Below are 18,013 nucleotides of genomic sequence, written 5' to 3'. Positions count from 1 at the left end.
ATTATATATAAAGTTTTGTCATTTAAAACCAAAATCAGGACAGAAGGCAACAGCACTGTGTTTCTCTGAATAGAAAGGCCTAAAATGTCTGTATTTCAAGACCAAAACAGCGTTAAGGATTTTTCTCAAATATGTACACATATATAGAATACCAAAGACTAAATTGTTACAAGACCACTAATGGATTCAATCATCTTTATTAACCTATCAATGTTACATTTTATACATAATAGCTAGTCTTCTCAAAGGGATCTACTTTAAGTACATCGTGTTAATAATAAAAAGCCAAGTAAGAGGGCTGAACGTCAACCTAGCATTTTAATATCCTCTGGACAAGGCAAGCTAGAAAATCAATCACTTTGCACACATGTAAGAGTAGTGTTCCAAAATAAGTAGGAAGCTGCTATACTTTTAAGCAGGGGAGGAAAAAAACTTCCATTTTGGTCTTTTTTCTTCCAGCAAATTATACTTTCAATTAACAGCAATAATGGTATCATAAAAAAATGCTCTGCTTTTTAAATTCCTGAACTTCAATACAAATTAAAATAGTAGTATTGGAGTCTTTTGGGAGGCAAACAGCTAGCAGCTACATTCATCAGTGTAACGGAGCCTCTTTATCGATAACCTGGTCCAGGTTGGGTATAGCCCTGACCAAAGGGAGGACGGCTACGTGCATAAGGGTTAGACCCACTTGGAAGCGGGGTCATGGTACTTCCAGGAGGTGGGGTGAAACCTGGTCTTGGCTGGTAGGCCCCGGGTTGGCTTGGAGCCATTCCCGGTTGTGAGGCAGGGGCCACAGTGTAATTAGTGGGCTGAGAAGTTTGGGTAGTGTAAGTTTGTGGAGGGTAACTGCTCGCCTGATACTGCTGTGGAGGTTGAGCAGGCAGTTGCTGAGGCTGACCAGAAAAGGCAGGTGCCGGTGCCTGGGAAGTTGGTTGCTGGCCATATCCTGGGAACTGCTGAGGTTGTTGGGGTCCAGTCTGCTGGCTATAGCCTGCTGAAAAGGCAAAACATACACCTCTTACTTTTTCTTTTGGTGACCATTTTCCAGAGAATTAGTCTTACTGTTATGGACAAAAAAAATAAATAAATGAGAAATTTAACAAACTTAATCCTAAGTATTTATGTAGCAAGTAGAGTAGTGGATTTTATATTTCAAGACCATGTAGTAACAAACAAGCATTTTCTAGACAATTCTGTAAACCCTCTAAAATGAAAACCTATATATATATATATTTCTTCTACTTCAACTCCTTCTAGACTGTATAATCCGAGAATAAATGCCTGTTCTAGCAAAACTCCCAGTATAGAGTATATGCTCAAATGTGGGAATTAATGCAAAAGCTAGTCATCATCCTGGTTTTGAGGGGCCTGTTTAATAACAGTACCAAATAAAAACACATTGCAGAGAATGAATGTTTTTAAATGAAACAATGCTGCTACGAATACAACTTACTATGTTAGTGAGATGCTTTTTAGGCTTATTCATCCTATAAAAATTAAAACATTTAAGAATAAACATTAAGTGCCCATTTTCACAATCCTTAAAATCTTTTAGATTTGGTATCATGGTTTTGCCTTTACAATAGCAGTAACAACATAACAGAAAGCATATCATACTGCCCCACAAAAATGAACATCTAATATTCATTAGTTACTAGGATGTAAAGCTCTTTTAAAAGAAAAGGTCTGCTTCACTAAAAACTTTTATCTCTACCATGAAACACACCTGAAGCTACTTGCAATGAAACCTCTCCATTGACTGGAATCCTGTCAGCATTAAATACCAGATACATAAGAAAATTATTAAAATATGTACAACCCTGCATTTAAAAAAAAATAAAAAGGATTGAATGAACTGAGTATATTCTGAACTCACCTTGAACCTGGGTTCAAAATTTACTCATGAAAGAAAGCTTTTGACATAGTCCATGAATAAAACTGGAAAAGGTCACAGAGGAAAACTGCCAAACCAGCAGAGTGCCAAAGATAGTCCAATGTTAACACAACCACTAACAGTCTCCAAGTAGAGTATTTAGGTGACTATTTCCATATCTCCCAATTTCAAGTTAATAGAACTAGCAGGATCAGAAATACAAAGATAATACTTTGAAAAGAACTAAACTTTACTCAGTGACGATCCTAACTAAAATCATTAAAAGCAAGCTTAATTTTTAACAAGTAAAAATACCTAATGCATTTCACTCATGGCAGTACCTAAAATACCAAACTAAATTCATGAAAAAACCCTCATGTCATACAATTCCTCCTACCCTCTACATAAAAACATAAATTTTTTTTTACTTTAAGTTTTTGGAGAAACAGAAGGTTTTATACTGAAAATGTCTATTCAATTTAAGATTGTGAGCAAAAAAAAAGCTGTGTTTTCATCCTGCCAATTGATATCTAAACTGGCTTTTCAACAGACTCTGGGGACAACTAAATCTTTATATTTCAAGAGAGAGGATAATGCCTAAGAGCCTAAGCTGCTGTTTCATTAGCAATCTACTGTCTTTGACCATAATATAAAATACCTCTGTATATATAAACCCTTCCTTCCACCACCATCCCCTCCCTTGAAAAACAAAATAACTTTGGTGAAAATCACCATAAATGGCAGGAAATGGAAACTGTGTGGTTGTCTGAATAAAGTAAAATTAAAGGACAAAAAGTCACGTGATCCATAAAGCCTAAAATATTTACTTTCTCGTTTTTTTTTGGCAGAAAAGTCTGCCAAGCTCTGGTTGGAGCTGAGAAAGTGCAGAATGACATAGGGAAGTCATTAACTGCAAAGTCAAGTGTACCAGGTTCTGGTCTAGCTCCCCCACTAAATGGCTGCTTGTTCTTCGATGCATCCCAACTCTTTGGACCCTAGTTGCCTCATTTATAAAATGAGTGGGTAAGACAAGATCAGTGGTTCCCAATTCTCACTACACTTTAGAATGACCTGCAAAGAGTTTAAGACATCAATGCCTGAACCCCACCTTCGACCAAATAAAACAAGATCTCTGGGAGTAGAGCTCAGGCACCTGTAAGTTTCAAGAAAGAAGATGGAAACTGCCTGGATTAGACAATAGAGTGAAAAAAACTATTATTTCTACAAACTGCCAATATATAATTTATAACAGATTTTCTCTAAAAGACTGCATTCTGAAAATAACCTTCCCCCAATATTACAGTCCAAGTTTAAATTCATTCCACCTAGTTTACATAAAAACTAGCAGCTACAGGTTAAGTCACTCTACAGCAAATCCAATCCAAATACAAATTGCTCTTTGTGTTAAAATATGTCAAACTACAATTCGACATTGACATTTGGTAGAATTTTATGGTCTAATTCAGGGAGTCACCAAACGTTTTTCTGTAAAGGGCCAGATAATAAACATTCTAGGCTTTGGGGACCACATGGTCTCTGAAACTTTTAACTAAAGGGGTGGTGTTTTCACAATGAGTTAGATTAGATTAGTAAAAAATAACAGAGTGAGGTACTTGCTTTAAGAATAGTTGTCCCCTGTCATTTTCTATTGAGGAACATGATTTTAGACTTTTTTGAGTGGGAGTTCCTTTGGCTCACTGGCAACAGTCTGCTATGTGGAGCTTCAATCTCAGACTTTTCAATGATACAAGGTTAATATTTACATTAAATGAAAACGTGTACAAAAACTCCTTTTAAACTAATGCTCTAGAGTTATGCCTGGCTTCCAATGATGGTTCCTATTAGCTGTGATGTACTGACCCAAGGTAAGCTGCTTAATCTTTCTGTACCTGAAATAGGGACTGATAAGGCTAACTTCCCCCCATGTATTTACTGTGTGTTCATAGCTCATTTTTGTATTGTAATCTAATTTTTTAAAATTACAGTTGAAATTCTGATACTTAAATATTTGACTATAAAACAAGAGTTGAACATAAATTCTCATATAACAAAGGTAAAAATTACCTAAATTATAATTATTTGAATTATAATATTCAAAGCTATACTGAGAGATTTTTATGTTTTTAGTTGTCTGAATTACATTTCACACAATTCTACTTTTATGGACTGTTTTTAGTATTCTTACATACTTATAGGAGATTTAAAAACCTACATAGCTTAATTTGGTTCTTATTTAATAAGATCACCTCCTTTTACACATGAGGGAACTGTTAAAAAGTGTTTTTTCCAGGTACTAGAGTACACTGGGATAATGTTTTACATAAAACAAAGGGAAAAATAGTGCATTTTTGCAGCTCTACATCACCAAGCAGGTAAGCTGATCACATGAGTAGGAGATAACTCTGTATTAAAAACTTTTTTATACTACAGGTTATTACTGAATCATCTACTATGACTGTGTTTTACCTGCCCACTGGAACTGAAATGGTGATTTACAGTAAAATTTCTATGTAAAATATTTATAAATAAATGATACAAGTGTTATCCCCCCCCCAAAAAAAAATACTCAATACTTACTATAATAGATCAAGGAATCAGGAGGAAGGAATTTTAAGGTTTCATGAATACAGACACAGCTCTCTCTGGGCACCTGCTCACCTGAATACTGAATACCGTACTGCTGCGGCGCCTGCGGGGCCGCCTGTGGCTGCTGAGTGCCATAGCTGGGCTGCTGCGAGTACTGCTGGTACATCTGACCTGGGGATGAGACAGGGCAGAGGCAGGTTTAACTCGGCAAAAGAGAAACATCTTTAAGGCACCTTTAATTCTCTCCCCATTCACACACATAAACACACAGAGAACTAAGACACAGAATGTGTTTGTTCCTCTTTAACTGTCTATGAAGAAGAGAACAAAGAACAATTTAACAAGTGTGGCAACTCTGCTGTGGATTAACTGTGGAGAACTCTAACTGACATCAAGTAACAAGTGGATACTTCAGAAACTCCAGAAAAACAAAGGTTTTCAAACTCAATTGCCAAAAGATATGTACTAGTAATGTTCAGTGAAAAATCAATAAACATGTGAAAAAAGGGACAAATACCATGCACAGCTGCTGTGATTCCCAAACATGGAAGGATTTACTGGCTCACATCTTTAAACTCTCTACCCCTTCATAGTTGCAATGGTGGACTGAGCTGGATCTAATGCCTACAGCAGCAATAAAACTTGCTGTAACATCTAACTAGCACTTAAATTTCTAAAAAACCTAGCTAGTATTTAAATCTTTAAAACAACTTTATGTTGCTGATATTTTAAAAATATTCAATTACCTGCTGATAATCAAAAGACTACAGGTAAAGAGTACACTTTCAGCAGAAAAAGATAGCAACTAAAAGTCAATGCACTATCTACTGCCATTCAAACTGAGGGGCAGGAAAGAGCTAGTTCTCACAGGCTGAAATCTCAAAATGGAACCTACTTTACTGGACTGGGTGTCCAGTCTTGTGTACTGCAGCTCTAAATACGTTATGCCCCTATTGACAGCTAGCTTATTTCCTAGCAAGTAGTGCTATGCTTTCATGATAGGAATAAAACTGAAAGAGTAGCACTGACATATATACACTGCCATGTGCAAAGCAGCTAGTGGGCAGCTGCTGTATAACACAGGGAGCTCAGCTTGGTGCTCTGTGATGACCCAGAGGGCTGGGATGAGCGGGGGGAGTCTTAAAGGGAGGGGATATACATATGCTTATAGCTGATTTACACAGTCGTACAAGAGAATCTAACACAGCATGGTAAAGCAATCCTCCAATTAAAAATTTTTCAAAAAAAGAAAAATTTGCTTATTTTTAAGCTATTAATCCTCTTCCCAAATACAAAAACCGACAAGAAGTTTGTTAAACTCTTTCTTAACACTTCAAGATTTATAGACAACATAAAAAAATACTACAGAAGTTAACCACCTTTTAGAAAATACTGCCTTAATCCTAGATTGTATCTCAAAACTAAATTTTGGAACAGAAGTGACAAGGATCTGATACAGAAATATGATAAAGGGGGGAAATACATGTAGCATTTGACAATGGGTTCTAATTCTTAGAAAATAGAATGATTACCTCTATAATACAAAAATGAGCAAAGAACATGCAATGAATATATGAAGGGAAAAAAGTCAACCTCATTAGCAGTCCCTATTTCAGGTACAAAAAAGAATAAGCAACTTACCTGGGGTCTATGCATCATAGCTAGTAAGAACCATCACCAAAACCCAGGCGTAACTCTAGATTGCTATTTAAGGAGTTTTATACACGTTATCTCATTTAATACAAATATTAACTTAGGTATCATCAAAAAGTCTGAGATTAAAGCTCCATGTAGTAGACTGCTGCCAAGGAGCCCAGAAACTCCCAACTCAAAATTTTAAGTCAAATCATGTTCTTCAATAAAAAATGACAGGTACCGCAACTATTCTTGAAGCAAGTGCTCTGTTTTTTTAATTTGCATCAAACTCCTTGTGAAAATGCCACCCCTGAGATTAAACACTATCTCAACAAACTATTCTCTTACTTATTTTAAACACACTTCCTTCAAGTCCAAACGGGACTCTCATTCTCTGTCACAGTATTCTGAAAATTAAGAAGTCTGTGTTCAGCTGTAAATGAGGAGGAACAACTTGACCTAATTGAAGGAGAAAGCTACAGGATATAGTAAGTGAAAAAGCAAGGTGCCAGCATAGTTCACAGTAAGCTATGATTTGAGGAAAAAAATATATATATAAGCTATGTTTTGTGCATTTTATTTTCAGAATTGATGGTAGAAAAATGTAAAAGCAATAAAACATATTACCTAGGAGAAAGAGAATAGGATGAAGCAAAGAGTAATGGTGAGGCTTCTGGGACTATATTTGTGACACAGACTGGTAGTCAGCCTCTGTGATGACCCTCAATGACTCCTGCACGGTATATGATAATGGGTTGGTATCCTCATATTTTTAGAAATTAGAAAGATTAACTCCACAATACAGAAAATTAGCAGACAACAAGCAATGAATACATGTGTATTCATTCTCATGTGTAGTCCCCTCACACTGAATCAGGCTGACCTATATACCATTAGTACCTGGCATGCTGAAGTCCATGGGGTCACAAAGAGTCAGACACGACTGGGCGATAGAACAACATATACCATTTGAATATAAGAAATGACGTGGACAATTCTGAGGACAAGTTGTGAAAGACAGTCTTCTCCTTTCACTCTGTCTTGACCACTGGCTCTGGTGGAAGTTCCCACGTCATGAAGTCACCCAGGCAGCCCATGAGATCTATTTGGTGAGGAAATGAAGTTTCTTGCCAACAAAGGTATGAAGGAGTCATCTTAAGAAATGAATTCTTCAGTTCAAATTAAGCTTCAGATGACTGTAACCTCACAAGAAACCCTTAACCAAAACCTTCAAGCTAAGCTTCTCCCAGATCCTTGATTCTGAAACTGTGAGATAATTTTTTTTTGCCATTTTAAGTATCTATGTTTTAGCATAAACTGTTATACAGCATCTTCACATATATAGTTTTGACTTTAGAAACATGTAGGGTTGACAGCTATTAAAAAAATAAAAGACTTAAGACACATAATTAAATGAAAAATGTGAACCTTGGGAGACCCCTAATTTGAAAAAGCCCCCAAATGTAACAAAGTAACTATGAGACAACTACGGAAATTCAAATATGGTATGTGCTGACATTAAGAATCACTTAATCACTTAAACATTGAGAAAACAAAGATCATGGCATCTGGTCCCATCACTTCATGGGAAATAGATGGAAAAACAGTGGAAACAGTGTCAGACTTTATTTTTTTGGGCTCCAAAATCACTGCAGATGCTGACTGCAGCCATGAAATTAAAAGACACTTACTCCTTGGAAGGAAAGTTATGACCAACTTTGATAGTATATTAAAAAGCAGAGACATTACTTTGCCAACCAAGGTCCGTCTAGTCAAGGCTATGGTTTTTCCCGTGGTCATGTATGGATGTGAGAGTTGGACTGTGAAGAAAGCTGATCACCGAAGAATCAATGCTTTTGAACTGTGGTGTTGGAGAAGACTCTTGAGAGTCCCTTGGACTGCAAGGAGATCTAACCAGTCCATTCTAAAGGAGATCAATCCTGGGTGTTCATTGGAAGGACTGATGCTAAAGCTGAAACTGCAATACTTTGGCCACCTCATGCGACGAGTTGACTCACTGGAAAAGACTCTGATGCTGGGAAAGGTTGGGGGCAGGAGGAGAAGGGGACGACAGAGAATGAGATGGCTGGATGGCATCACCGACTCTGTAGACATGAGTTTGAGTGAACTCCGGTTGTTGGTGATGGACAGGGAGGCCTGGCGTGCTGTGATTCATGGGATCGCGGAGAGTCGGACACGACTGAGCGACTGAACTGAACTGAACTGAATCACTTAAACCATAGTGAAAAAGAATATATACATGTATAACTGAGTGACTCTGTTGTACAGCAGAAATACAACATTGTAAATCAACCATACTTCAATAAAATATTTTTTAAAAGAATCATAATATTGTTAGGTAAACAATGACATGGTGGTAACATTAAAAAGAAAATAATGTCATTTAGACACGCATACTGAAATAGCTAAGTGAAAAGCTGGGGGGGATGCAGGACAAGAAAGATGGAATGTTAAAATATTAAGCTGCATGATAGAAAGATGAAGAGTTATCTTTACTTTTGTATGTTACAAAACATACAAATTTTTTAGTTTACACAATAAAAGCTGCTGCTGCTAAGTCACTTCAGTCGTGTCCGACTCTGTGTGACCCCATAGACGGAAGCCCAGGCTCCCCGTCCCTGGGATTCTCCAGGCAAGAACACTGGAGTGGGTTGCCATTTCCTTCTCCAATGTGTGAAAGTGAAAAGTGAAAGTGAAGTTGCGCAGTCGTGTCCAACCCTTAGCAACCCCACGGACTGCAGCCTACCAGGCTCCTCCATCCCTACTTGTCTATTATATTGGCATATGATTTTACAGATTTCAATTATATCTTTGTCTTGTTTTTGCTTGTCAAACAGCAATACTTCCTAGTCTTCGCTGACTTTTAAGTGCTCTTCTCTGTATCCTCACCCCTTTATTGTGTTTTTGGCAACTACTCAAGTCACAATTTTCCAGTAATAGAAGCACTTGCTCGTTGAAAAAGGATGATACCGTCCATTTTGTTTCTTTTCACGACGCTTAACATTTTGTTGATCCTTTTAAATGAACAATATATTAAGACTTAAATCCTTAGGAAAAAAATTTACAAATCCAAGATCCTTCTTATGTAATTTAAATAACTCAGTATTATTTAGATTATTATTTAATATTCTAAGAGATTCCTATGTTAATTATTAGTAATAGATTTGTATTTCTGTTGGTTATTCTGCCCAAAGCATAACCAGCAGCTGATCTAACTAAATGGTGACACCAGGAACTCATTATATATTTGGCATATGTCAAAAGGTATTCATTAAAGTAGCCAGTCTTAACCATGATATGCTATACATGTTGTGAAGTGTTTCAAATCAGTCACACTCCAGATTTCCAATATGTAGTATGAAAACCAGAATGTAAAACATTACTTTTTAATAATGATTACATGCTGATACACTGGATATACTAGAAATATTTTTAAATATGGCTAATAGAAAAATTTAAATCACATATAGCTTCCACAGTATTTCTTTTGGACACCAATGATCTAGAGATTCACCTCTAAAATGCTAATCTATTGACTGATGTCACATTAGTAACTATACAATTTTTTCTATTTTAAGTTTTAATGTACACTAAAAAGTAACAGCTTTAAGAAGGTATACAATTAATGCCATGATATGGTGTCAATCTGATGCCTCTGGAAAAGGGAACTTGGTTGCTGGGTGTCAGAAGTGGGAGACAGCATTTTCCAATTTCCACTGTACGTCCTGTTATATTTTATAAATTTACCTATTTGAAAATAAACTTTCAATTAAGATAAACCCTTGAAAGAATAATTTGAGATATTATTAGCAGATCCTTAAATCCCTTTCCTTTATAAGTGAACAGCAAACATTATTTGGTACAATTACCCTTCCAATTCCCATCCTACAACTGTATACATGGCTTAAAATGGGGTTGCTTTTTTCTTTTTTAAAGATGTTAGTTCACCTGTTATAGCCATTAAACTCCCATCATATCCAAACTCTGCTTTTCCCTGTTTCAGACACATCTGCTTCAATTCTAGCTGGGTCCAGTTCTGGCAGCTGCACCTTGGTACAAAAGAAAGACTAGGGCTAAAGTTGGTTGAGAAGAGGCTTCAACAGTAAGAAAATTCTTCCCAACACCTGCTGGTTCCTATCACTACCATTCATCCAATTCATCCAACGGGACAAATCTAAAAGCACCCAGAATAATTAAGAACCTATTACAATACATCCTATTATACTACCTGACCCCTTTATACAGATAGAGCGCCACCTGGTGACTCTGAAGTAAAATATGGGGCTAGGGAAGCCTGGCGTGCTGTGATTCATGGATGGGGTCGCGGAGAGTCGGACACGACTGAGCGACTGAACTGAACTGAACTGAAAAGGCCTAACATGCACAGGCAAATCAAAGAAAGACTATCTGAACATCTAGAAGGAACCCTAAATCAGTAAGCCTGAGGGCATGTTCTGCAGCGTGCCAAGGGTTTCAATGAGGCACCTCAGTGTCTGCTGTTCTGCGCTTGCAGTTTCCTTCAACTTGCATTCTGTTTCATGTAGGACTAAAGACACTCTCTGAAAACCACTAATTCGGTTCACTTTTCACAATTTACAGTGTGGGAGAATATCAAAACCCGGAGAGATTAAACTGCTCATCTGAGGACATGACATTTAGACAGGAAAAAGTCTGATTTAAAATACACTGCTTTTTCTATAAAAGACTTATTGCTAACTGCATAAAAATATAAAGGGCTATTTATCTTTCAAAGAAAACTAAAGTTATGCTTTACCTTTGTTTTTTAAATCTTTTTAAATTACAAAAGTAATACACAGTTTCAAGAGGGGAGGGGAGAAGGAAATAAAATAGAACCTAAAATTTATGCCTTATACTTTTTAAGGGTTTTTTTCTTTTCAATATTCAGAAGCATACCTGACACTGTTCTATTCAGTTTTTCAACCCGAAAGCACACTACATCAGTACGTCAAAAATATTGACAATTGTGTTCACAGCATGAATGAACATATAAGTTTTTCACCATTACCAAAAATGTCATAATAAACATTTCTGCACATGTACCTTTCCGCGCATGTGCTCTAAGCTCTATTTTACCTTCACTCTGACCTGCTTGAGTCTGAGCTCCTGTATATGGTGGCTGCTGTGGCTGAACTCCTGGTGGGTGAGCTGCGGAGGAGGAGGAAGCAATGCTGTCGGGAGTTCCTGACCGGTCTTCTGCAGGAGCACTGGGAGGCCCTGGGTGGTCATGAAAAAGTCAGCTCAGTTTCTAATACAAGATCTGTCCCCAACAAGCTCAATTAGTAAGTTTGGTTAAGAGACTAAAAGTAAAGTACTACAGAATAAGCATAACCCAAAGGTAGCCTTCTAAACTGATGTGTGTATATATACTTTTTTCCTTTGCTCCAATCTCACAAGAATCCAAAACTATGACTGGAAATCCTTCCCTATAGAGTGGAGTGCTTAATTCCTGAGTCTTAAACTCACCTCTGCCCTACAAAATATCCACCTCTTTATACAATCTATTTTTAGATCAACCAAAAGTATCATTTCATCCTTCAGTGGGTCTCCACTGACCATAAATGAAGTTCAACCCTCTAGTTTGATCTTCAAGGCTCCAAACATTTCTCACAATTTCTCTTCTCACAGGCTCCTATTCATTCCCCCAAGTGATCATTAATTGCCATTCCCCCCACAATTCCAGTTTTACATATCTAAAACATTCCTTAAATAGTCCTCCACACTTCTAGTGAGCCTTCTTCACTCATAAATACTTTTCTCCACTTGTGAACTTAAGAGTATACTTCTATTAAGACTTTACCAACTTCCACTCTGCATTCCTAAACAGAAAAGTCTTCCCTCTTAGACTAGCAATTCTTTTGGCCAGGCACCTTTCTGATTCTGCCTCACAAAGTCTATCTCTTAATGTATACATGGAACCACTCAAAATTCTTTTAAAATAATCAACAAAGAAGTAAACGGAGAGAATCTGCTGCAGTTCTAATACTATAATAAGCAAAAAAGACATTCTGAAGACATAAATTTGCTTCTTTAAGTTCTTTTTGTTTGTGCAATACAGAATAGTATGATTAGAAACACTGGTTTTGGAGCCAGGCTGCCTAGGTTCAAATCCCAATGCTGCCACTTAGTAGCTCTGTAAATCCAGGCTTGCTACTTGATCTCTTTCTGCGCTTCAGTTTCCTCATCTGTAACAAAAGCAATACAAATTCCTATTTCATAAGATTACATAAGGATTATGAGTTAATGATTTGGGAGAATGGCATTGAAACATGTATATTATCATATGTGAAACGAATCACCAGTCCAGGTTCGACACATGATACAGGATGCTCGGGACTGGTGCACGGGGATGACCCGGAAGGAGGATATGGGGAGGAGGGAGGTGGGAGGGGGGTTCAAGAAGGGGAACACATGTACACTTGGGGCAGATTCATGTCAATGTATGGCAAAACCAACCAATAAAATATTGTAAAGTAATTAGCTTCCAATTAAAAAAAAAAAGGATTATGAGTTAATAAGAGCTTATAGCAAGTGCTTATAAAAGTAATTTTACGGGGAGGGGCAAGAGGCATAGGGGAATTAAGAAGTCTAAACTACTAATATATACAGTAAGTAAGCTATAAGAATATATTTTACATCACAGAAAATATAGCCAATATTTTATAACAGCTATAAATGAAACATAACCTTTAAAAATGGTAAATCACTACGTTGAACATCTGAAACTTTATATAATATCATAGCATCAGCTATACCTCAACAAAAATATATATTAAAAATAAACATTAAAATATTATTAAAAATATTAAATATATCAATATGGCTAAAATAAAATATATTTCAAATGAAAATTTAAAAGTGATTATATGACAAGAACTTATAAAAGTGATTACCACTTAAAAAGCCCTACATAAGTACTTGTTATTAGTAGCAGACTAATTTCCCTGAGGCCAAACCTCTATCCTTTGCACTGGTCTATCCCAAAACTTACTAGCACTGTATTAGGCATACAGTTGGAAGCTGACAGTTCAAGTATTCATGAGAACCTAAACTAGGATAATGGTAGTGGTAATGCAAGAGAAACTGATGAGTGCCAGAGTAAAATGTATGATCACTCCTGTGCACCACCATTTCACTGATATTTATCAACATGTACACAAATACACACACATGCCCAAGAAGGGTAACACAGACAACACAAAGACATTGTTATTATTCTAAAAATATATTACTTCAATTCCTCTTTTCTCCCCTGCATGTAAGCTATTAATTATCCTATCGTTAATACTTTATCCCTCCTTCCCATGTCTACACTCACTACTGAGTTTTTCACATCGTAACCCAAGTAACTACAAAGTACCCTGGCATTTTCTATGTGTACAGTTTTTCCTACTTCAACATACAAAGCTACCAGAAAAATGGTCTTCAAACACAGTATGAATCATAGTAATCATATTATTCTGGTCTATACTATTTTCTTAATTAAACTTTTAAGCCTAATCTCGTATATAACTATTTACTCCCTCTACCTGGCATATCTTGAAGTCTTAAATATTAAGAAGCTGTAATATTAACTTCTGTTTCAGTTAATCTACAAAAAGTTTCTGTTTTTCAGAGAGACCATTTATCTGATGTCTTCTTTTGCCAACAACATATATGATATACAAGCAGTTGTCTTTTCCAGAATGTTACACAATTCTCTTTGATAAATAACCCCAAAAAAGTCTCAAAGAAAAAGAAAATTAATAGAAAATCCTATCTTTCCAGTTACTGATAATGACAAAGTAAACTGATGAGGTGAAACCTCCCAAAAATAACAATTTAAAACCCTGGTCAAAAAAGAAGAAAACTACTACTTGAAATTATTGGAAGTCAGCCAAATGTTGGCAAACACCAGGAAAGAGTTTACTCTCAATGGAATTACAATGGGTAAGAACACAAACCGTGATCTCTGCAGCTTCAACTGCAGAAAACCAGTGTTAACTTCATGGTTGGCTACATAGCTAGAAATCTGAGGAAAACCCATTGAGGAAGGAATGAGAAGAAACGAGATCTAAAATCTGAATATAAGCTCCAAAGCCCCAGCTGACCATAGAATTAGGTGGGGAGAGGGTGACACCAAGAGGGTACAGAATAAAAAGCAGAATGAAAGGACTGAGCAGAGCTGTCAGCTGCTTCAGTCTGGGTGAAAAAAGGAGTAGTGTGAGTAAATATTAGAGCAACATTAACAAAAAAATCCTCACAAGAATCTAAAACAAAAATACCTTAATAAATTGAAGAGAAATACAATCTTAACCACCTGACTAAGGGCTTCCTTGGTGTCTCAGATGGTAAAGATCTGCCTGCAATGCAGGAGACCCAGATTTGATCCCTGGGTCAGGAAGATTCCCTGGAGAAGAGAATGGCTACCCAGTTCACTATTCTTGCCTGGGGAATTCCATGAACAGAGGAGCCTGGTGGGTTGGCAGAGTCAGATATGACTGAGTGATTAACACTAACACAACATTAATGAATGAAAAGGTAAAGAATCGTAACAGAAAAACTTAAAACTATAAACACAACCAAATGGAAATTCTAGAGCTGAAAGCACAATAAATGAAAGGGGAAATTCACTAGAGTAAGGTTTAACAGCAGATTGGCAATGGAAGGAAAATCACTGGTGAACTTCAACAGAGATCAACAGGAATCATTCAATCAGAAGAACACACAGAAAAAAAGAGTGAAGAAAAAGGAACCTCAAAAACCCATGGGATAATACGAAGCTCTCCAATGGATGTGTAATGGGAATCCCAAAAGAGAAAAAGCAGAAAAAATGTTGAAGAAATGATGCCCAAAATATACAAAGAAAGCACAGTAAAGACACTGTTTTAAGGTTAAAAATATTCAAATAAAAGCACTTTCTACACTAAACTGTCCAGAACTCTACATTTAAAATTAAATTTCCCTAATTTAAGATCAGAAGAGAGCCTAAGCCATCAAACATAACTTAAGTCCAGCAAGAAATCTGAAATAAGATTATAAAATGATTCATATTTTTTAAAAAATAAACCCTCTGAATTCTACTTTTGATAAAATTTACTTGAACCAATCAGAGCTTTATTCATTAAAGAGGAGCATTCTACTGACTGGGAGAGGGCATGAGAAAGCTTTGCAGGGAGCTGGAAATCATCTGCATCTTGATCTTGTTGGTGTTTTACATAGGTGTATACATACATAAAGACTTACTAAAATGAACCCTTAGGATTTGAGCACTTCACCATTGGCAAGTTATCCTCTACTAAACAAGGAAGGGGAAGAAAGGAAGGAGAGGGAGAATAAAGGATGCGAGGAAGGCACTAACTTACCTGAAACCTGATCATCTGTTAAGCCAAACGCTGACATGACATTTTTATTGATTTCATCTTGGTTTTTTAAAGGATCAAAAGCTGACATACTTGCTGCCATAACCTGAGTAGACTGTTTACCAGAAGAATCAGCAGCAGCAGGCTTTTCTTCCCTACCATCCACAGTATCTATAAAAGAAATAAGCAAAAACTTGTTTCTATTTTATCTATACTCAATAAGGCCTAAAAAATACATGACAGTGAAATATATATGTGCATAAAGTCTGAAATGGTGAGAGTATCTCTGAGTACAGGATTATAATTTTCCTTTCTTATTTGTTGCTATTTATACTTTTTTTTGTAAAATGGGGGGCAAAGTCAAAAAGAAACCCAAGATAAGTAAGAGCTTTTATAAAAAATTATATCTATGTACTTCCCTAAGAATTATCAGATGAGAAAAAAAAAATACAAGCATCTTTACACAGAGAAACATTTCACTGTTCTTTTAGGAGTCCTATGACATATATCCTAGTATCAGACACATAGTGTGCACTAATGCTTTATCTTCTAAAAAGGATAAAAAGCTTTTTAACTAAAGTTATCACTATCAACTTTTATGTTTTACTTCTACTTCTCTATTGGTTCATTAACTATTGGTACATGGAAACCCCAAGCCAACACATAATTTACAATGTCTTCCTTTAAAATACTTATTACAGATAAAAGATATGTCTGAAATTTGCCCAGAATAACATGGGAGGGGTGGAAATGTGTGAGTATAGATGGCATGACACTGTGAGCTGATAATTGGTGAAGTTGTGAGGGTTCATGGGATTCATTATAATTATGCCTACTTTCATATATAATATCCATAATAAAATATTTTGAAAAGTAGAATTTTAAACATTATGAGCAGGAAAAACTTTAAACCACACACTTTTCTTCTAAGGATACTAAGGTTCTAAACACGCTTTTATACTACTACTTTGTGAAAGAAAAGAGATTCAAGAATAACATACATTTTATAAATAGAAACTTGTAATATTAAAAAAATATTACAAACAAAATACTTAAGGCCAACACATTAAAAAAATATTACAAACAAAACAAACAAGTAAACAAAAAGAAAACTGCTAACCATTTACTGAAGTAACTGATGTTACCAATTCCTTTCTGTCACCAACCAAGTAAATGAGCATTGGATCATCTCTGTGATCATGACCAAAACTGATCTTGTGAAAAAATGTTATGAACCAAGTGGACTATAAGCACACACGGGCTTACAGCTCTTTTATTCTTATCATTCCTCTAGTCACATTAGTATCTCCTAAATCTCAGTAGGAAAACTTTCATAAGTACTCCTTTAAAATGTCTGCCAGTCATCCATCTTCCTCACCAACTTCCCTCCTTCAATTCCAAGACCGTATCCCAAGAGCATATCATACCAATTTTAGGATTATTTCCCTTCACACTGCTATCTTTCACTACCTATGTATCCTTCCACTTATGGCAAACTAAATCATCAGGAAACACAATATATATCCACTAGCCTACTACCTGCTCCAGTAGCTATTGCAGAGATATTGCAACAGGTCAATCCAGTATTTAAGGCGACCTGTCTAGTCAAGGCTATGGTTTTTCCAGTGGTCATGTATGGATGTGAGAGTTGGACTGTGAAGAAAGCTGATCGCCGAAGAATTGATGCTTTTGAACTGTGGTGCTGGAGAAGGCTCTTGAGAGTCTCTTGGACTGCAAGGAGATCCAACCAGTCCATTCTAAAGAAGATCAATCCTGGGTTTTCACTGGAAGGACTGATGTTGAAGCTGAAGCTCCAATACTTTGGCCACCTCATGCAAAGAGTTGACTCACTGGAAAAGACTCTGATGTTGGGAAGGATTGGGGGCGGGAGGAGAAGGGGACGACAGAGAATGAGATGGCTGGATGGCATCAACACCTCAATGGAGGTGAGTTTGAGTGAACTCTGGGAGTTGGTGATGGACAGGGAGGCCTGGCGTGCTGTGATTCATGGGGTCGCGGAGAGTTGGACACGACTGAGTGACTGAACTGAACACATCATCCGTCTCTGAGAGGAAAGCAACTGTCCAACAAGTCCACTACAGATGTAGAGTGCTGAAAGACATGGGCAGCTACATGTTTGGGTGAGGGCAAGCCATAGGATTCTAAAGAGCTCTGACAGCTGACTGGTAGTTTTTTCTGGTGAACTAGACTTTTTGATGTTTCTGAAAGTTTCTGATGCAGCTTATTTTATGTTTTCGTTTTTTTTTCCCCCTTGAGAAGATTATTAAATCAGAATATGTTCTAACAGCTTAGAAGCTTAGGAAACTTCATAAACGGAATGTGGGTCAAGAGTTAAGCAATCTTTCTAAGTATAGGAGAGGAAACAACAAATAAGCTACAACTGTCTATAAAAATAAAACATAGAATGTCATATTCAGTTCAACAGGCAACTCAGGACACAATGCCTAGAAGGATGACCACATGAAGAAACAATATATGATATAATTTCCAACATGCAGAGGAGAAACCAATTTTT

At 36.6% G+C, this 18,013-nt stretch overlaps 1 protein-coding gene across 4 annotated transcripts in view; it reads right to left on the bottom strand.

Moving 5' to 3' along the window:
• Positions 1-9: 9 nt before the first annotated feature.
• TFG (trafficking from ER to golgi regulator) overlaps positions 10-18,013 on the bottom strand; it is a 36,232-nt gene continuing 18,228 nt past the window's right edge. The window contains exons 5-8 of one of the 4 annotated variants that reach the window (XM_055414744.2): positions 15,481-15,648; positions 11,213-11,353; positions 4,535-4,633; positions 10-994 (exon numbers count right to left, since the gene is read on the bottom strand). In XM_055414744.2, the coding sequence (XP_055270719.1) occupies positions 615-994; positions 4,535-4,633; positions 11,213-11,353; positions 15,481-15,648 (788 nt within the window). In that variant the 3' untranslated portion in view covers positions 10-614. Of the gene's footprint in view, positions 998-4,534; positions 4,634-11,212; positions 11,354-15,480; positions 15,649-18,013 lie in introns of all 4 variants that reach the window. The other 3 variants (XM_055414853.2, XM_055414654.2, XM_055414826.2) reach the window with 3 other exon arrangements.

Source organism: Moschus berezovskii, chromosome 1, assembly GCF_049115385.1.
Source record: "Moschus berezovskii isolate FMDL1 chromosome 1, NW_MosBer_1.0, whole genome shotgun sequence".
Taxonomy (NCBI): domain Eukaryota; kingdom Metazoa; phylum Chordata; class Mammalia; order Artiodactyla; family Moschidae; genus Moschus; species Moschus berezovskii.
The sequence above is the reverse complement of the archived record's forward strand: the minus strand, read 5'-3'. Positions and strand labels throughout refer to the sequence as shown.